The sequence below is a fragment of the Muntiacus reevesi genome, chromosome X (assembly GCF_963930625.1).
Source record: "Muntiacus reevesi chromosome X, mMunRee1.1, whole genome shotgun sequence".
Taxonomy (NCBI): Eukaryota; Metazoa; Chordata; class Mammalia; order Artiodactyla; family Cervidae; genus Muntiacus; species Muntiacus reevesi.
Window position 1 is genome coordinate 13,193,725 of NC_089271.1, and position 21,702 is coordinate 13,215,426.

At 40.8% G+C, this 21,702-nt stretch overlaps 2 protein-coding genes across 4 annotated transcripts in view; both read right to left on the minus strand.

Moving 5' to 3' along the window:
- Nucleotides 1-13,095, minus strand: part of VEGFD (vascular endothelial growth factor D) — a 41,407-nt gene extending 28,312 nt beyond the window's left edge. Inside the window, exon 1 of the mRNA XM_065915973.1 lies at nucleotides 12,572-13,095. Within this exon, the coding sequence (XP_065772045.1) occupies nucleotides 12,572-12,661 (90 nt within the window). The 5' untranslated portion in view covers nucleotides 12,662-13,095. The remainder of the gene's footprint in view (nucleotides 1-12,571) is intronic.
- Nucleotides 13,096-13,362: 267 nt separating this feature from the next.
- The window catches only part of PIR (pirin), a 97,731-nt gene continuing 89,391 nt past the window's right edge, over nucleotides 13,363-21,702 (minus strand). For all 3 annotated transcript variants that reach the window (XM_065915457.1, XM_065915456.1, XM_065915455.1), the window contains 2 exons: nucleotides 19,981-20,047; nucleotides 13,363-13,829 (listed from right to left, as the gene is read on the minus strand). In XM_065915457.1, the coding sequence (XP_065771529.1) occupies nucleotides 13,717-13,829; nucleotides 19,981-20,047 (180 nt within the window). In that variant the 3' untranslated portion in view covers nucleotides 13,363-13,716. The remainder of the gene's footprint in view (nucleotides 13,830-19,980; nucleotides 20,048-21,702) is intronic.

Sequence of the window (21,702 nt, forward strand, 5' to 3'; positions counted from 1 at the left end):
GATTTTTTAAAAACTTCCATACTTGTTGCTAGTCTTATGGGAAGCTGGGTGAAAGACACACAGGTTATCCTCCAGGTTACCTTTGCAACTTTTCTATAATTATTTCAAAATGAAGTTTCTTTAAGAAATCTTCCCAAGAGAGTTGTAGGAGAAATACTCATTTCCGGGATGGTGCATGATGGTTTAAAGGCCTGCGTGAGTGCCTGAGCTCTGTACAAGTTTACTGAATGGGGAATAAATGGTTGATGTATGCTGAGAAATAGTCTTATTCTTTAAACTCCTTTGAGTTATACCTTGGCTTCAAAATATTGGGATGAGTATCTTGCTGAACCGCATTTTCTAAGCCTTTTTTTTTTTTTTAACTCAAGTCACTGGATTGTTTGTGGCCCACTTCCCAATCTGAATGACTTTTTCAAGATGGAAGGCCAACAAAACTGTTTTCCAGGCTAAAACAAGGGGATCAGCTGTCTTATATGAGACCATTCTAGATGACAGGGGAAAAAAATTGCTACAGTTCTCAAGGAGCCAAAATAACCTATCTCCAGAACAGAATTAAAAGTAACAGGTACTGCTTTAGGGCTTCTCAGGTGGCATTAGTGGCAAAGAACTTGCCTGCCAATCCAGGAGACCTAAGAGACACAGATCGGATCCCTGGGTCAGAAAGAGCCTCTGGACAATGGAATGGCTACCCACTCCAGTATTCTTGCCTGGAGAATCCCACGAACAGAGGAGCCTGGTGGGCTACAGTCAATAGGGTTATAGAGTCAGACACAACTGAAGCGACTTAGCACAACACAGCATTGCTTTAACTTACTGGAATTTACCAGGGAATAGTAAATTCTTCCACATGGCAGTCTAGAAACTATTTGAAGGAAAATAAAAATTAGAATATAAATACGTTGCCAAGAAGAAGGGGCATGGCTTGGGAGTACACAGCTGAGTTCCATTCCTGGCTCTGAGCTGTCAGAGCCCAACTGTTGCCAAAAGTTGTTCTTGGGTCCCATGCTCTTAAGAATCCTCCTGTTCTAGGTATGAAAAAGGAGACCAGCTTTGCAATATTCCCCACTGAATCTCTCAGAACTGTGGGTCTGTGTTTCTAAGCCTTTTCAAAACTGATGATGCTATTTTGTCAAACTGTATTGGCAGTTTGTCTTCAGGAAGTTTAGTGATACAAGGGTGGGGTAGAGAGAATTTGTATATTTGGAAGATCCACAAGATCCACAAGCTTTGGAGTGCGCTGTGGAGGGAACACATTTCATGTGACTTTCCCTGGATTTGCTTTGGGATTTACAAGTGTTGCCTGGGGAACCAGTCCTCTGCCTATCGGTCTCTGGAGTTCAGGGAACCACCATCAGCTATTTATTTCCCTTCGCAGTGGGTTTAGGGAGGTGGATACGGTTTCAAGACAAATAATTCCATGCTCCTTTCACCTCTCAGCAAACTTCTGTTTGACTGGAAAAGCATTTCATCTTTAGCTTGATGTTTAAGGCTTAGCCCAAACCACCAACTTTTCTCTGGTTTGGGGTCCAAGTTGCACCATCATGTTCCCAGCTGTCCACAGATACTGTTCCCCCACACCCCTTCCCTTTTCTCACTCCCCCAACCTGTCAAGGAACCCACCCAGGCCATGTTAGACTCAGGAGGCCAAACTGAAGTTGTGTGCCTTTGCCTCTTGTAGCTCTCAAAGACATTGCATCTCCTAAAAGGAAGCTTTGCCTGATACTTGAAACCACTCTGTGGTCTCGACAGATGGCTGACTGGAGAGGGGAGGGCAATGGATGAGAATGGCTTAAAATTGGCTTTGAGTGGTAGAGCAGTCTGGAAAACATGCTGGCATTTTCTTACAAAGTTCAACAGACACTCGCCATATGACCCAGCAGTCCCACTCCTGGGAATTTACCCGTGATAAGCAAGAATGTAGATTCACTCAAAAACCTTAACATGAATGTTTATACTAGCTTTCTTTGAAAGAGCTAAAAAACTTGGAAACAACCAGGATGTCATTCAGTATGTGAACAGTTGCTTAGGCAAACTGTGCTACACCCATCCCATGGAATATGACTTAGCCGTAAAAAGGAATGAATGGCTGGTATGTATAGCAACTTGGATGGATCTCAAAGGCACTAGGAGTGAAAGAAGCAAGTCTCAAAAGGTTACTGATGGCAGGATTCCATTAATAACATTCTCAAAAATCCAGGATGATAGTGATGGAGAACAGAGCAGAGCTTGCCAGAGGCTGGGAGGAGGGTATGACTATGAAAGGGTTGTTGTTGTTCAGTCGCTAACTTATGTCCGACTCTTTGCGACCTCGTGGACTGCAGCATGCCAGGATTCCCTGTCCTTCACTATCTCCCAGAATTTGCTCAAACTCACGTCCATCGAGTCAGTGATACCATCCAACCATCTCATCCTCTGTCGTCCCCTTCTTCTCCTGCCTTCAATCTTTCCCAGCATCAGGGTCTTTTCATATGAGTTGGCTCTTTGCATCAGATGGCTAAAGTACTGGAGTTTCAGCTTTAGCATCAGTCCTTCCAATGAATATTCAGGGTTGGTTTCCTTTAGGATTGACTGGTTTGATCTCCTTGTAGTCCAAAGGACTCTCAAGAGTCTTCTCCAACACCACAGTTCAAAAGCATCAATTCTCTGGTGCTCAGCCTTCTTTATGATCCACCTCTTACATCCATACATGACTACTGGAAAAATCAATAACTTTGACTATACAGACCTCTGTAGGCAAAGTGATGTTTCTGCTATTTAATATGCTGTCTAGGTTCGTCATAGCTTTCCTTCCAAGGAGCAAGCATCTTTTAATTTTGTGGCTGCAGTCACCATCTGCAGTGGTTTTGGAGCCCAAGAAAATAAAATCTGTCACTGTTTCCACTTTTCCCCATCTATTTGCCATGAAGCAATGGGACTGCATGCCATGATCTTAGTTTTTTGAATGTTGACTTTTAAGCCAGCTTTTTCACTCTCCTCTTTCACCTTCATCAAGAGGTTCTTTAGTTCCTCTTCTCTTTCTGGTGTTTGAGTGGTATCATCTGCATATCTGAAGTTGTTGATATTTCTCCCAGCAATCTTGATTCAGTTTGTGATTCACCCAGCCTGGCACTTAGCATGATATACTCTGCATAAAAGTTAAATAAGCAGGGTGACAATATACAGCCTTGACATACTCCTTTCCAAATTTTGAACCACTCCACTGTTCCATGTCCAGTTCTAACTGTTGCTTCTTGACCTGCATACAGGTTTCTCAGGAGGCAGGTAAGGTGGTCTGGTATTCCCATCTCTTAACCAGTTTTCCACAGTTTGTTGTGATAAACACAGTCAAAGGTTTTAATGTAGCCAATAAAGCAGAAGTAGATGTTTTTCTGGAATTCCTTTGCTTTTTCTATGATCCAATGGATGTTGGCACTTTGATCTCTGGTTCCTTTGCCTTTTCTAAATCCAGCTTGAACATCTGGAAGTTCTCAGTTCACATAATGTTGAAGCCTAGCTTGGGGAATTGTGAATATTACTTTGCTAGCATGTAAGATGAATGCAATTATGCAGTAGTTTGAACATTATTTGGTATTGTCTTTCTCTGGGATTGGAATGAAATGTGACCTTTTCCAGTCCTGTGGCCACTGCTGACTTTTCCAAATTTGCTGGCATATTGAGTGCAGCACTTTAACAGCATCATCCTTTAGGATTTTGAATAGCTCAGCTGGAATTCTGTCACCTCCACTAGCTTTGTTTGTAGTTATGCTTCCTAAGACCCACTTGATTTCACACTCCAGGATGTCTGGCTCTAGGTGAGTGACCACACCATATTGGTTATCCAGGTCATAAGATCTTTTTTGTATAGTTCTGCTGTGTATTCTTGCCACCTCTTCTTAATCTCTTCTGCTTCTGTTAGATCCTTGCCATTTCTGCCCTTTATTGTGCCCATCTTTGCATGAAATGTTCCCTTGGTATCTCTAATTTTCTTGAAGAGATCTCTAGTCTTCCCCATTATATTGTCTTCCTCTATTTCTTTGCATTGTTCACTTAAGAAGGCTTTCTTATCTCTCCTTGGTATTCTCTGGAACTCTGCATTCAGTTGGTTATATATTTCCCTTCCCCCTTTGCCTTTTGCTTCTGTTCTTTCCTCAGCTATGTGTAAAGTCTCCTTAGACAACCACTTTGCCACCTTGCATTTCTTTTCCTTTGGGATGGTTGTGGTCACTTGCCTCCTGTAGAATGTTATGAACTTCCATTCATAGTTCTTCAGGCACTCTGTCTACCAGATCTAATCCCTTGAATCTATTCATCACCCCCATTGTATAATCATAAGGGATTTGATTTAGGTCATACCTGAATGGCCAGTGGTTTTCCATACTTTCTTCAGTTTAAGCCTGAATTTTGCAACAAGGAGCTGATGATCTGAGCTACAGTCAGCTCCAAGTTTTGTTTTTGTTGACTGTATAGAGCTTCTCCATCTTTGGCTGCAAAGACTATAATAAGTCTCATTTCGTTATTGACCATCTGGTGATATCCATGTGTAGAATCATCTCTTGTGTTGTTGGAAGAGAGTGTTTGCTATGACCAGTGCATTCTCTTGGCAAAACTCTGTTAGCCTTTGCCCTGCTTCATTTTGTACTCCAAGGCCAAACTTGCCTGTTACTCCAGGTATCTCTTGACTCCCTAATTTTGCATTCCAGTCCCCTATGATGAAAAGGACATCTTTTTTGGTGTTGGTTAGAAGGTCTTGTAGGTCTTCACAAAACCATTTGAATTCAGCTTCTACAGCATTGCTGATTGGGGCATAGACTGAAGAGTAGCATAAAGGAATTTCTCCTGTATCTTGATTATGGTGGTGGTCACAGAAATCTCTGTGTTAAAATTCACAGAACAGCACATCAAATGGGAAAAACAATAATCTTTGCCATAGAGTAACTTTAAAAATATAAAGTAAGCTGGGTTTGAATCCAGGCACTGCTCTTTTTTAGCTATTTGACTGAGGGTGAATTATTTAATTTCTTAAGTCATGGTTTCCTCATTTCAGAATGCAAAGCTCCTCATAAAGCCGATGTGGAGATTACCAAGGGTCATAAGTAGGAAAGGGTCAGATACAGAGGAGGCACTCAGTAACATTCACTGCCTTTCCTTCCTTTCTCAGGGGTGGGGCATCTGGTCCTGTGTTGGGGTTCAGAGGTGTTTCATGGGTCTTGATTTCCCTGAGCAACTTGAGTTCAGTTTGAAAAGAGCAAGATAGGGCCACTCCAACCATTGTAAATAAAAATTTAAAAGAGAAAAGTTTTTGCAGTGTAAATAACTTTTTTTAATATTTCTGGGAGGTATTTTCAGATGAAATGCCAATTTTCAAGTATCTACCCAGGCTTACATAGGTCTTTACAGGTGAGTGAAGGAAAAACCACCCACTTCTTAAACCTTTGTGCTTTGTCATTAGAATCCAGCCTTCCCCATTACAGATGACACCTAATAGTGTGGGCCATGCCAACTGAGGGCAGGGAGGAGAATGCACACTTGCTCATGATGACTTAGATGGAGCCAGCTGAAGGCCTGGTCCTGCTGCTCTGAAATCTAGAAACCTGACCCTTTAGTGGGGCCTCACGCTACTGGTGGTTCTTTGACTCATGCAGTTCTACATTTAAATGTATAAATGTGAGAAACCAGGGTGTTTAATTAAACTTAGACTAAGGAAAGGAACTACAGACACAGAAATTGTAAATGTGTGTATGTATACATTTGTGCAAGTGTGTTTGCATAGCTATCTGGGTATTTTAAGGGGATACTAGATGGCTAAGGTGTCTGGGACCTCCACATCCTCTAATTTGATGAGTATTGCAGGATGGTTTCTCCCCAGCCAGATTGTCTAGCATGCAAGGAGGAGTGTATGCTTCCCTTTACATGTTTTAAATCCATGCTCCATTCAAATATCTCTGCTCCGACTGGATGTATCTATGCTTAGGACATGTGGGGGGAAATTAGCGTGGGATGGGCTTGAGTGGCAAAACTCTAAAAGGATGCTCTGAATAACCCCAGGAGAATATATCCCTAAGATCTGTTACAGTATCTTTATCACTGATCTCAAAGATGAAGGGCCCAACATCTAAGGAAACAAGGGAAGTCTTTATGGTAATTATGTTATTGTTAGAAACAATTTCACTGCCTCCACGTGCCTCCCCCAAGAGAAGAGTATGTTTCTCAGCCCCACTGACGTTGGGCCACGTGACCTGCTTCAACCAATGGGATGTTATAAGACATGATGCAAGCAGAGTGTTGAAATGTATTTGTGACTACACTGCTCTCCTACATTTCTGCCCTCACTGCGAGTATGTGTCCCTTCTGGCCCACTGATCCAGGCAGATGAGAGTTACGTGGGGCAGACCCATACTCAACCTTTGGTTTCAGCCTTGATCCTGACTCCCAGCTCAGCCACAGTAATGCTGGTTATCAATGTTTTGAACCATTGAAATTTGGACTATATTGTCACATTGTATTATTGTGATTCCTACAGCCGTATGTCAGCCTAAGTAAAACATAATCCGCTGGGTTGTCAGAGGATCTTTAGGTCAAACCTCAGCCTCCTTTTTATTAGGCAGCCCTTTGCCATGCCACTGGCAGTCAGCCCAGGATGCTTAATTTTCATCTTTCTCCTAAAGATGCAGTGGTCCCATGCTAGCATCCACAGCTTTCCTCTTCCTCACCTACAGCCTCTGCATTGTCTGATATGCCCAGTGATCTCCAGTCTTGCTGTGACAAGACAGTTATGAAGCAAGTTATGAACAGTTCTTTTCAGAGGGTCTCTTATACAGATGAACTCAGGGAATTCCTTCAATCAAAATCACACTCTTGCCAACTCCCTCCAGAATGGAACCATAAATAACAAAATCTCTGCCATTGCAATATTCGATATGTCATTTTCTTTCCCCAGAAATAACTTCAGGCAAACCTAGATTTTAGGAAAGCAATATTTTTCTCAAAGATAGGAGTGGTATAATTATTTAGATGACAATGAATGACAGAAAGAGACTCATTAAAATTTTCATTATTACCTAAGGTCTCAGGCACTAAAATTATCCTTCTCACAGGCCAAGTTGAGCTCCTTGGCTGCTAGTAAGACATGCAAATAACTGAGACATCTTTATTTTATAAAAATGTCATTTCCAGTCATGTGCCTGGCACACGGTGGACATTCCACAAATGTTCACTGAACTGAATGTACAGCTTTCCTTTTCCAGGAAAAAGGAGCCTCCTGAGCAGCATAAAGAAACCCAAGTGTCTCTTCCTTCCATGATTCTACCCCAGTGTCCAACCACAGTCACCTCCCATCTCGGTGGTATGTTCAGAAACACTTAGAACCGATCAGGGTTGTGTGGGTTAGTCATTAACACTAATCACCAAAGAGTTCCAGCTTTCTACCTTCTGAGCACAGGGAAGGCTTGCACTTTCTGGCCCCTGGTGGTTGGATGGGGCAGGGGGTCAAAGAGGTTGTGACCAGAAGTGATGTGTCCTACCCTATACACAAGCAAATAAAAAAGTCAGGTCCTGATACAGTCTATGAAGAAGATAAAATAGACACAGATCAGGTTTTGCCAACTATGACCTATGGGCCAAATCCAGCCTGCAGACTCTTTTTGTATGGTCTGTGAGCTAAGAATTCCTTCCTATAATTTTAAATGATTGCAATAAATGAGAAGACTATTTCATGATGCATGGAAATGATACACAATTCAAATTTCAGTGTCCATGAAGTTTTACTGGAACACAGCCACACTCTAGGTGATTGTTGCTGTCCAGTCACTAAGTCATGTCTGACTCTTCACGACCACATGGATGCAGCATGCCAGGCTTCCCTTCCCATCTCCCGGAGCTTGTTCAAACTCATGTCCATTTGAGTCGGTGATGCCATTCAACCATCTCATCCTTTCTATGTGATATGCCCGGGCTATTTCTCTAACCTCAGAAGCTGCAGTTCTGGCCTCCACTCTCCCTGCTCCAGCCACACTGGCCCCTGGCTAATACCTAAACACGCAAGACCACGCCCTGCCCTCACCACAACCACTGCCCTCTCACTTCCTCCAGAGGTCTACACAAATGAAAAGAAATCAGAGAAGTCTCCCCCGACCCATCCCTCTGTGTCTGTCCCCTTCTTGATTTTCTTCATGGCACTCTTCACCCCTGACACCTTCCAGGTTTGCATATTGCCTGCCTCCACCTGCCACACTTGGAATGTGAGTTCCATGAGAGCTGAAACACTGCCTTAATCCCTGCTGCATTCAACATAGTAGATGCTCAATAAATAAACAAATGAACTGTCAAATATTGGAAAGTTCTAAGGAGAGGCAAGGGAGAGCCTTTGGGAATAGGACATCACCACCTGTCAAGACATTCATGATGCAGGGGGCCCTCAGAGTATCTTTGCTTTATAACATCTTAGTATCTTGGTAGAGACTATTAGAACTGGTGGTAAGGAAGAGAGAAAAAAGGACTTCTCACCATAAAAGCAACCAAAGAACAAATGTCTCATCTCACCTCATCTCAGTCACATTCCCAACTGTAGATAGTTTCCCACCATCTCTGCTAATCTCAAGTGGTGGGAAAGAGCTGAGCTTAGAAATGTGCCCGGAAACAATGTCACTGTCACTTGTGTCCCTCTTTCTCGAGTACTTCTAGGCCACTGTGGTTACAATAAATGTGCCTGGGAGTTCCAGAGCACCCTACGTTACACTCTACAAGGAAGCATGCACGTGTCCAAATACTACATTTTCATTCCACAAACTGTCTTTATAAGCTTGTCCCAAGAGCAGTTCCTTAATCAAATTCGCTCAACATGTAGCTTTCATGTGATTTTTTTTATAGAGCTTTTAAGGGTCTATAATAAATGTTAATCCACAAGTCCAAATCAGATTTTTTAAAATAAAAAATAAGTCATACATGGAAGTACTATATTCACGCTGTAAGATACAGGGGGTTCTACTGTATCATGAATAGCAATAACAGGTTCAAGTGATATAAAGGTTTCACCACCAGTTAAAAGTGACTGACTAGGAGAGAAGACCTCTGTGTACAGAAGCATGTAATTCAATACATTTACCTATATGGTCATAAATGAAGAAGAAATTAATGGAAAGCATTTCAAATGTCCTTTGTGCCAAAGACTATGCCTAAGAGGAAATCGGACATGAGCTCACCGGACCATCTGACTAGCAGCAAAGTCAAGGGACTTCCTTGTGTATGACCCACGGAGGGCAGTGAGGGCCCGTCTGCTTCCTGGAGTTAAATATGGAAGGTGCACCTCAGTCTTTGTTATTCAGTTACCTCTAGAGATAATTTCAGGGGAAGACAAGTGACACAAGGTTGTCAATTTGCGAGCCATGTGGCTTCTCATGGAAGTTAGAGGTGTCCTACATTCCTGCGGATCTTGGACGTGTTCCAGTCTCAGGCAGAGTCTGAATGACTCCACCACTCAACAATATTCTCCTGCCAGTGAGGTTATGAAAGAGGGGGCTGGAAGGTAGCATAGGGGAGAAGGAAACCAATTTTGTCAGAAAAGAGTTAGCCAAACCTACCAGGACCCAGAATGAACCCTTTGTCACTTCTATTGGTATGTCTGCCTCAGTGGCTTTGAAAAGATTTATGGCAGATGGCTTCCCTTAGTGATTTAAGAGGGTGCCAAGACTCCTGGTGACAAGAAATACTTATCAAATATACTAGAAATAGTACTGGCCAGAAGATTGATGCAAATGACAGGACAATGAGGTTGTAGATATTTATTAATCAAAAGCCCAGAGAGTGTACACTACTGTACCCAAGGTTATCATATACAGATATGAGACCAGGTGGATAGAGGGTCCTAGAGTTGTGCACTGCACACCCTATGCAACTGTATATGACTACCCCAATATATATAAAAGCTGGAGAAAACAGACATAGAAATAAATCCCATAGCTAGATGGTTACTCTGGTTATACTAGTGAGTCAGAAAGAGGGGTTGGGTTAATCTTATTTCTAGAAGAAAACATATTTTGCTCAGATTGAAAAACTTATCAGCTAAACAGTAATTTCAGTTGAGACTTTCCAACAGATTTTTCTCAGTTCATAAATTCCAGGCACTGCTGACCCCAAACAGCTAAGTCCAAGTGGCAAGACTAATGAAATCAGGAGGCCTTATACTCAAATGGCAGTGAGCACAACTGTTGGGGATACTGGCAGCCGTTTGCACAGTTACTGCAGGATAACGAATATTCACAGACTCCTATAACTGTACCACAGGCACTGCTAGTCTAAACTGAAAAAACAGCAGAATGTTCAAGGCTAGAAAGTGAAGACTGGGTGAAGGGCAACCTTTCAGAAAAAGAGGTAGTCAGAAGAGAGAAAGGTTAGAGATCACACTCATGGACCGGCCACCAAGGAGGACCCCGGACACATCTTCTAATAAATGAAATAGTTTTATCTCAACAAGCACAAAATACATTCATATTCCAGTGTCCAAACCATTACCACCCTGAATATGCTTTCGTGGTAAATTTTGATTTAAACAAGAACATTAAGAAACATATTTCTTCTTGGATTTTTCTCTTAAGAGAAAATTATGGGGGAAGAGAAAAGGTATAATAACCAGTATAATGTACCTCCTGAGCCTTCACCACCCACTCACATCTGTGCCCAAACTTCTGTGTAACTGTATGCACGTCTTTTCTTCATATCAGAAAGATTTAATTGAGCTAGGTGTTGGGTGGATCTAAGCTCACTATACAGAGCTTCCCTTTTTGAAGGCAATCTAGATATATATGAAAAAAACATTGCTAATGGTATCACTAAGCATATAACACTGTATGTTCCCTGTGTAAAGACGTATTTTCTATCACATTCAAATTCAACTGCTTTCCTCCAGTGCCCTATTAAATCAACTGTTTAATACAATTAATAAAACTGCTGGCAGTAAATCTGCAGCTTTTTTTGGCCATGTCACGTGGTTTGTGGGATCTTAGTTCCCTGACCAGGGATTGAACTTGGGCCCTTGGCAGGGACAGCACTGAGTCCTAACCACTAGACCACCAGGGAAGTCCCTGAAACATTTACAACCTCACTGTGCCCAGGACAACTGGAGAATTCTTTGTGTCTTTGCTGTTTAAAAGAGCTGAACAACCTAAAGAATATGACTTCTTTCCAACTATTCTGTCTCCTCTTATACTGAGGCAACTGAAGCTTCAAAATAAAATGAAAATATTTTAAAACCCCATGTGGGGCTGGGAGGTGGGTAGGAACCTCCATAAACCAAACACACCTAAAGGATTCCTGAGTTTTGTGGACTTAAAAACAGCTGAACAGCCTGAAAAGCCTTACTTGTTTCAAACAAGTCTCATTTTCTCTCTTGTCCCTGAGGCTCAAAATGGGATTCCAGTTTATCTGCACTCTGCCACTGGGATCCCAACTCCAGGCTGGTGGCGCTGAAGTGGAGCTGAACGACTGTGGTCCCTCTCGTGTCCGTTTGGAATTTGGAAAGTTGTTGCTGGGCAAGGTGGCTCTCTACCTCTAACACAGAGGTCAATCTTCCCAGAAATGCAGTGTATCTCTTTCTCTACTGTATGTACATCTGTGCTTTAGACATAAGAGTAAGACGTTTTCACCCCCAAGGACAATTTTCCCCTGTTGGGGGCGGTATCACCCTTACTGAAAATGTACGTCCTAGCAACAGCTACAAAAGCTCAAGTCCATGTTGATTGTTCACGGCCAGAGATTCTTAAATCAATAATGATTTAGCACCACTTTGGTCAAATCAATTATATCGTAACCATTTTCAAAATCAAAAGCTGAGAACAACAATATAAACTGTGAAATGCATAAAACTGGGTGAAATCATGCTCAGTCAGTCACATCCCAGTTAATTTTTTTGTATTACTCTCAATTCATTGGGTTCTATTTGATGCTTGCTGATAGAATCCAATATTTGATTATGACTGTGTTTTACACACATTTCAAAAAGGAAAGGACCAAAATGACTTCCACAAAAAGATTCTTCTACATGGTAGAAAGGGTAACTTGGAAAACCAGAGAGAAAAATGTCTGCAGAAACCCATGGCAGTTTTTGAATTACAGAAGAAATTAACTAACTTAACTAACTAAAAAAAGGAACGTTTGCTGTTCACAGATGACCTGAAAATAAACAACCCACAAAGTTATCTGTGTCATAAAAACAAATCAATGCTTCCTTAGAAAAATCACTGTGGTACAGTAGAAATTAATGCAACATTGTAAATAACTATACTCCAATAAAAAATTACTGTGCCATCTGCACATACAGTTGAGGGAAAACTTTCCTATCTGAAAAGATTCCAAAATGCCCATTCATGTCCTATTACATCTCCAAAAGCCTCCTACCCTAAGCATTTAAAAAAACTCATGGCAAGAATCTGAGTAAGCTTAAGAAACAGAATATTCATTAACAAGTACAGGACATATCCTACCCACTATTAGTAGTGTTCTGCATTTTGCTATTATCTCAAAAATAGTGGGGGCAAAGAAAGCATCCTCTGTATAAGCCAACTTAAACATATGCATCACATGAAAAATTGAGCTCACCTACCTTCACTGGTCCACGTTCATAACTGGAGCCCTGCACCAACTGCAGAGAAGACATCATGAAAATATTCACCACTGCCCACTGTCTGTACATTCTGGATATTCTGTATTCAGTATCCACTGATTACCAAGCAGTTGACATCAGGCAGCTAGAGCAAACTGGTTCAAAAGGCATTCTCCAGAAGGAAAGTTCGAAACCCCAAGAGTTCACAGGGAAAAACAAGTCATCAGTTGTGATCAAAATCAATTAGTCAAGGTGCGTTTCTGTGCAATCTGATGGAAGGGGGAAAGAGATGAAAAAAATTATAAATGTTCTCATGCTCCAAAAATAATCAGGAAGTGGACATGTCTTCTACTTGAAATGAGAAAGCACTCTAAATCCATTTAATGTCCAGCAAATTAAAAAAATAAAAAAATCTTTCCACCCTATACCCAGGTTCAAGTTGTTTTATAAGGAGGTGGTGCGGCCACCAATGTTTGCAGCTACAGAAGGCTGGGACCCAATTGTGGATTCAAACTTTTTTCACAACCCCCATGGAAGCTTGCAGGAGCATGTGTCTTAAATCTGACACAGATTTTGGCAGAAAAAGCAGGGAAGTCTTGGCCGTAATCCTGTCGTGTCCCTACCAATAGCAGGGCAGTTTTGAAAACTGACTGAAGCGCTCAGAATTGCTGTTACTTTAATGCAGATAACCTGTAACATGAAACCAACCCTAGCACATAGGCATGGAAACTGCACTGCTCAGAAAGAGACCTCAGATGCTCACACACCTATACCAGTGAGACACACAGAAAGTAATCAAATACGCTTTAAAAAACATACAGGCACAAATATGACAAAATAGGCACACATCTGTGGAAAGGTAAACATATACAAAAAATTTTTAACAGAAGCTTAGTAATTTAGGTTGAAATGAAGCCCACTGATTTTTAGAGAAGCAACAATTAGGTTTATTTGCTTGAGCCAGGAAATATCTTACACACAGTGCTATATTTAAACAAACAAACAAAAAAACATGTTATCACTTGAGTGTGGAATTCTTTACAAACACTGGCGATGTCAGCCTTGGAAACTGCACATACTGAATGGGTGGATGTTACAAAGGGCAACGTTCTAGAAGGCAGTCAGAGCTGCCCTTATGCTTGTCACTAGTTTCCGATCTTTGATTTCCAGGTTTTGGCTCTTTCAAAGCCGTTTCTAGCATTTCTGAAATCAAGAATGGCCTGAGAAATCTCTTCATCTGTGTTCATCACAAATGGACCTAGAGCAGAAAAGAGACATTCAGAAAGTCCCAGGTGATGAGAACATTTTTTTCTCTTGTGAAAATGGTACGTATTTCTGTACTTCTTAATTTGAAACAAACTCAGGCATATCTGAACAAGGTTATTTTCACAGCACCCGATCCCTGAGGACTGTAGTACAAGTTTCTTGACTAGGATTGTTTATGATTATAAAGAACAAACTTCAGATAAAGAAATGTAATTATATCTCAGTCATCCACTCCAGGCTGTCATCAGCAATGACATTATTTTTATCTGAAACATTCTCAGGTTTGGTTCTATTGTAACTAATTTTGTAGTTGTTACTTCTCTTTATCCTCTTTATCTTTTTTATCTAAGTATAATGGACACACATTAGTTTCAGGTGTGCAGTATAATGATTTGCTATTTGTATATATTGGGAAATGATTGCTACATTAGGTTACTTAACATCTGTCACCATCCATAGTTACAGAATTTGTTTTCTTGTGAAGAGAACTTTTAAGATTTATTGTTGTTGTCAGTTGTATAGAATTGAATTGACTGATATCAAGAACTGAACTGATTTTAAAAAATTGGCAAATGTCATCACAGTGTTGGTATCTGCACAGTATATGAGGCTGTGTCCTTGTGTGAGGGGTCCAAGTCATTTCTTAAAATTAGTAGCACCTGACAGACACTAAATTACAAAATTTTCAAGTCAAGAAGACATCACATTTTGGAGTCCCCAGGGGTCAGTACACTTAGGTCAGATAGTATATATTTTAGATTTTGTGGGTCAAACTGTGTCTGTCTTAACCACTCAACTCTTCTGTTGAAGCACAAAAGCAATCATAGATAATATTCCAAGAAAATTTATTTACAAAAACATGTAGTAGACAGATTTGGCCCATGGGTCACAGTTTGTCTAATTCCTAGGTTTGAACTTGGCTTTTGCTAAAGGTGTAGAAGTCCTCTTCTCATCAACCAAGAGGCAGAATGTCTCTTTCCCTCTCTTCACATACTGTAGGAGCAAAAGGGTATTGTCTTAGTCTGTATCACCTCCAACGTCTGTTGGATAAACAGGGCCAGCTCTTATATGGCATTGGCAGTGTCTTGAAAGCAGTTGACAGATTTATCCATTCAGTATATCTCTTGCCCTAGCCTGCAGACGTTCCATCAGGAGCCTTTTACAAAGTGCTTCGTCTAAGAGGTTTGTCTCTGAGAGACCCAGATTAAAGCATAACTTAATACCTGGAATAATACAGCCAAACTTATTAATTACTGTTAGCATATCAGCACAGATTTGGCATTCACTTTGGTTTAGCACTTGAGAAGGAAGATTCCAATATCACATGCCTTGATGATATTGAGGCCTTTTGAGAGGCTGCAAGGTACAGGATGGCAAGAGAAAGGGAAAACAGGTAGCAGGCATCTAAATTCATTCATTTAATGACTCATCTATCCAGTATTTATTGTGCACTTATTGAATAATGAACTAGAGACAAATAATGAGCTAGAGACAAAGCTGAACGACAGACGCTCTCCCCTCAAGGATCTCAAATCCATCACACAGACAGATACGAAAACAAATTATTACAAAGCAGTGTGACAAACAGAATGACAAAAGCATGGAAAATTCAAAGAATTAGCACAGAAAGGGGAGGAGGAGCAGCCCAGGACAGAACTCATAAACATGGTGATGTCCAAACAGGCAGACATGGAGGAAAGACGTTTCCAGGACTAGCATGCGGGGGGCAGTGAGAGTGGGGCACAGCGCTGGAAGGAAGGCTCGAAGCGGGAAACAAAGGGGGACGGGATCTGATAGGGAGGAAGAGGTCAGACCACTCTGGGTTTTGAACTTGATCTCTCGGAAGACGTTTGGACCTAATTCCGCAGGTGATCGGGAATCACCAAAGAGTTAAGTAGACAGCACTGTGATCTGATGTGCAGTTTGGAGAAGACACCTTTCGCATCAGGGTAGAGAAGATGTCTGGCCTGGGAGGCTGAGTTGATGGTGGAATTGTTTAAGGCTATCTGAGACACGAGACACAGGAAACTGTGGGAGCAAGGAGCTCAGTTCTGGATATTCTGACATGAAGGCACTGGAGACAATCAGACAGCTTCCTGGCAGAGGTGCTCAGTACATTGTTGGAAACAGGGTTCTGGGGCTCACGAGAGAAATTTCATCTGGAGATGTGGACTATACCAGGTAGGAAATATGCAAAATAAATAATAAATTCTAGAGGGCATCCTGGAAAAGTCAACTTTTTAAAGGATACAGAAAAGAAAGGGAAGTAGAACTCAGAAAATGAGAGCAGGTACTGGGCCAAGGAGTGACTTTCTGCACATCAAATTTTGCTAGAGATGGGACTTGTGAAGCACCTCTCTCCTCCCCCAATTCCTTTTCTGTACACAGTACACTTCTGGGCTTCCATTTGGACACTTCTCTGGGGTATTCTGCTGTGCTTCCCAAATCATAATGTGCACGTGAATCACCTGGGAATCTTATTAAAATGCAGATTCTGAACCAGAAGGTCTGGAGTGAGGTCTGATACTCTGCATTTCTCTCTCTCCAGTGATGCTGATGCTGCTGGTTCAAGGACCACACTTTGAGAAACAAGGTAATCACTGGAAGCGTGAGCCCTCCAAAGCCAAGGTAAGGAAGCTCATCTCAAATCCTGAAGAAGAAAACTGAAACCAGAAAGTGCATGTTTTTGTTTTTCTTTTTTGGGGTGGTGGTGGCAGGGAACGTGTGCATGCTAAGTCATTTCAATCATGTCCAACTCCTTATAGCCCTATGGACTGTAGCCCACCAGGCTCCTCTGTCCATGGAATTCTCCAGGCAAGAATACTGGAGTGGGTTGCCATGCCCTCCTCCAGGGGATCTTCCCAACTCAGGGATCAAATCCGCATCTCTTACATCTCCTGCATTAGGATGGGTTCTTTACCACTAGTGCCAATTGGGAAGCCCTTTTGGTGGGGGTAACAGTATATAACTAAATTAATTTATTTTTCTGAAATTCAGGTATAACTCACATACAGCATTATATAAGTTTCCAGTATAACATAATTATTTGGTATTTGCATACACTGGAAATGACCACAATATGTCTAGTTATCATCTCTTAGCACACATAATAACAGAATTTTTTTCTTGTGATGAGAACTTTTCAGATCTACTCTCTTAGCAACTTCCAAATATGCAGTACAGTGTTATTGACTATAATCACCAGGTTGTACACTATATCCCCCAGAAGGCATGTTTTTTAATACATGTAAGGGTTATGAACAAGAAAATTATTTGCTAGTTATGTATAATTCTATCAAACCTCTTTTAACCTACACATTTCTTTTTTTTAATTATTTATTTATTTATTTATTTTTAATTTTTCAGTGGGTTTTGTCATACATTGATATGAATCAGCCATAGATTTACACGTATTCCCCATCCCTATCCCCCCTCCCACCTCCCTCTCCACCCGATTCCTCTGGGTCTTCCCAGCCCACCAGGCCCGAGCACTTGACTCATGCATCCCACCTGGGCTGGTGGTCTGTTTCACCATAGATAATATACATGCAGTTCTTTCGAAACATCCCACCCTCACCTTCTCCCACAGAGTTCAAAAGTCTGTTCTGTACTTCTGTGTCTCTTTTTCTGTTTTGCATATAGGGTTATCGTTACCATCTTTCTAAATTCCATATATATGTGTTAGTATGCTGTAATGTTCTTTATCTTTCTGGCTCACTTCACTCTGTATAATGGGCTCCAGTTTCATCCATCTCATTAGAACTGATTCAAATGAATTCTTTTTTATCGGCTGAGTAATATTCCATGGTGTATATGTACCACAGCTTCCTTATCCATTCATCTGCTGATGGGCATCTTAACCTACACATTTCATCTCTTCTCTAATTAAGTCTTTGAACTTCCTCCCTCTACCTTAATAAAAATGGTGTGAGTTTAATTTCTCATTATGGAGAAACTTCCTATAATGGAGACACACAAGACAAGGGTTCAGGAGACTAGGGATCAAATCCCAGCTCCACCACTAACAATTACTTTCCGTCACAGAAGCCACAGGACAGAGAAGGGGCAACCAGGCACAGGGAGGGGCAGAAGCCTGGGGGCTGGAATTGCACAGCTCGAGTGTGAAGCCAGCTATGTGGCCAACAAACCTCTTAGCAGATAGTGCTACCCAAGTATTTGTTATGTAAAGAAGTGGAACATCTGGATTCCGTTTTCCTCATCAACTAGTACTGGTTCCCAAATAGGCAGGAGATGGTTGTGGCGGTCTTCAAACAGGCCCAGATAAAAGGACATTTTCTGGGTTTGAAAAAGGTAACGAAAGAAAATAAACAAGTAGAATGCTTTGCCTCTCATTAACTGAGATTTCAGGAGCCATCTCTATGTTGTTTGGTTAATCTAAGTTTGTGCGTGCCAGCACACCCAGTATCCCCAAGTTCCAAGCCTTGGATAGGATTCATGGGAGGCAAATGGAGGGTGGCTACAGGTGGTCCCACTCCTTTGGCCTGTCACCTATTGTAGCTGAATTCTTGGTTTTCATCACTGATGCAGGGGACAATGCTTAACTTAGAAGATTTCCATCCCACACATTGTTCTCCCACCTAAATACTAGTTGCTATTAATAAAGTTGGTGATCCTACTCAATTTGTCTGCAGGCTTCTTCCAGAAAAACAAACTATTTCAGGGCTGTTTAATCAAGATAAAAGAAAATGAGAACCATGAACCTTTGGAGTGGAAATCAGAAGCCTGGAAAATCCAGGTCAAATGCTATGGGCTAGGTGGGGTAAAATTAAATGCTTTCCTCTTAAATTACTAATAGAACAAAAATGAATATTTTAAAAGTAGTCAGTTTTCTTTAAATTTATGACCAGTTGGGTCTTTTTTTTTTTTCTAAAACCACTGTGCATATCATTAGCCAAGGCAAGGTAGCGTAATGAGATTTTAATGCATGTTAAATTTAATATTTAGGTAAGTGGAGGTACACTATGCTTTGTGGCATTTATCTAAATAATAGGTTGAGTTCTAGGTGCTTTTAGATGATCCTCACTTAATCAAATAACAACATTTTGAAGAAGTCAAGACAAAGAACTGAAGTGACTATCATGAGTACCTATTTCAGGATTTTCTGCCTCCAAGTACAGTCCTATTTCTACTATACCACAGTTATCTCTATTTGTTTTGTTGTATTAAAGTACAGTTTATTTACAATTTTGTGTTAATTTCTGCTGTAAAGCAAAGTGATTCAGTGATACATATAGACACACACATATATTCTTTTTTACATTCTTTTCCATTATGGTCTATTATAGAATATTGAATATAGTTTCCTGTGCTATACAGTAATCCCTTGTTGTCTATCTTCTTATGTCTTTATTTATTTATTTGGTTTGGTTGGTTTTTTTTTTTTTTTTTGGCCATGCTGCATGGCTTGTGGTATTTTAGTTCCCCAACCAGGGGTTGAACGTGGGTCCTCAGCAGTGAAAGTGCAGAGTCCTAGCCACTGGCACCAGGGAATTCCCTATATTTGCTTTTTTTTTTTTCAATTAACTAAGATTGATTCAAATATTTTAGAGACTTCCAAAGAAATATTCCTAAGAGGTTCCTATTTTTCACTAATAAGACAATAAACTATAAGGACAGTATTGAAATCACTGTTATGGGAATTCCCTGGTGGTCCAGTGGTTAGGACTCAGCACGTTCACTGCCATGGACCCGGGTTCAGTCACTGGGAGCTAAGGTCCCACAAGCCATGTGGTATAGCCAAAAAGAAAAACAAAGAAATCATTGTTATTTTTGGTAAAGATAAAAATGATATTCAACTCCCCAGTAGACCATAAAATCTTTTAAGTTGAAATTCTCTTCACACAACATAAAAAATACTGTTTTTGGTCCTCCAAAAGTTCAAACCTCCATGTCCTACACATGATGGATACTCAAGAAATGTTTCTTGAAAAGAAAGAGAGCATGAATATAGAAATAAATACCATGTGTATATTTTCCTTTGACAATAGAAAAATGAAACAAAATCCTCAACTTTGTACATAGAGGACAAAAATCCAGCTGTTCTTCCCAGTGATACTATAGATATACTCTGCTTTCAAAGAAATGAAAACCAACCAAGAAAATCGCCATCATTTGTGACTTACCATGCTGGACAACTGGTTCTTTCAATGGCTCCCCAGCAATTAGGACAAAGTGGCTTCTCTCAGGATCCTAAAGGCAAGAAAGAAAGCAACAAACAATAAATAGATTTATTTTTGACTATCTGGTTAGGAATGATTTGAAGCTGACCTTCTGGCCAAATGGATAATGTCCTTAATTCTAAAGATAAATTCCAGAAATATTTTCTGTGCAATGTGCAATAGGGAAATGATCATTCTTTAAGATGCTTGGTGGCAATCAAAACTCAAGAATATGTCCCAACCACCAAAATAATAACCTATTCAAATAAAGGAGAATTTAAATTAAGATTTTTCTTTAATTAGAAACACCTTTATGACAAACTATAAATAACTTGGCTTATTATAGAGCTTATAATTTCCTACTAAAATTTTAATTTTGAGAATGGAAAATTATTCATGCAAATCCAAAAGGAACATTTTATTACTTTCAACATTTATTACTATTAGTATAAAATATACCCCAGAAATGCTGCACTAAATGGAACCTTATAAAAACATCCCAGGGACATCTGTTCAGGCAAATTTCTCTCCAAAAGGATCCTATTGTCTTTGTTTACAATTAAGATAAGGTCTTTTATCCCTGAAACTGAAAAAAATATTAATTATTAAATCCAATATTAGTGTGGATGCAGGGAAAGATACACTTTTCTATACATCACTAGGGAGATTTTCTGTACATCATTCAGTTCAGTTCAGTCGCTCAGTCATGTCCGACTCTTTGCGACCCCGTGAATCGCAACACGCCAGGGCTCCCTGTCCATCACCAACTCCCGGAGTTTACTCAAATTCATGCCCATCGAGTCAGTGATGCCATCCAGCCATCTCATCCTCTGTCATCCCCTTCTCCTCCTGCCCCCAATCCCTCCCAGCATCAGGGTCTTTTCCAATGAGTTAACTCTTTGCATGAGGTGGCCAAAGTATTGGAGTTTCAGCTTCAGGATCAGTGTTCACCCAGGACTGATCTCCTTTAGGATGGACTGGTTGGATCTCCTTGCAGTCCAAGGGACTCTCAAGAGTCTTCTCCAACACCACAGTTGAAAAGCATCAATTTTTCGGCACTCAGCTTTCTTCACAGTCCAACTCCCACATCCGTACATGACCACTGGAAAAACCATAGCCTTGACTAGATGGACCTTAGTTGGCAAAGTAATGTCTCTGCTTTTTAATATGCTATCTAGGTTGGTCATAATTTTCCATCCAAGGAGTAAGCGTCTTTTAATTTCATGGCTGCAATCACCATCTGCAGTGATTTTGGGGCCCAAAAATCATTAGGGTGCTGTAAACTTCCAGACAGCCCTCCTATTGCTAATGTCTTCTGACACAATCATGCCAGAGAAACCAGCAGAGGAACCTCCCACCACACTTGTGATAAGATAAATATGGTGAAATGATTTCTGTGAAAGTCTTAATTTACTCCCTATTTGCTGTCAAAATCTACTAATGTGAACTCAGCTAAAAATCAACAGAGTAAGCTATTTAGAGAGAAGAAATAGAGACCCAGATGTAGAGAACAGACTTGTGCACAAAGCAGGGGAAGGAGAGGCTAGGATAAATTTAGAAAATAGCACTGACATATATACACTCTCATGTGTATAACAGATAACTAGTGGGAAGTTGCTATATAACACAGGGAGCCCAGCCCGGCACTCTGTGACAACCTAGAGGAGTGGGATGGGGTGGGGGTGG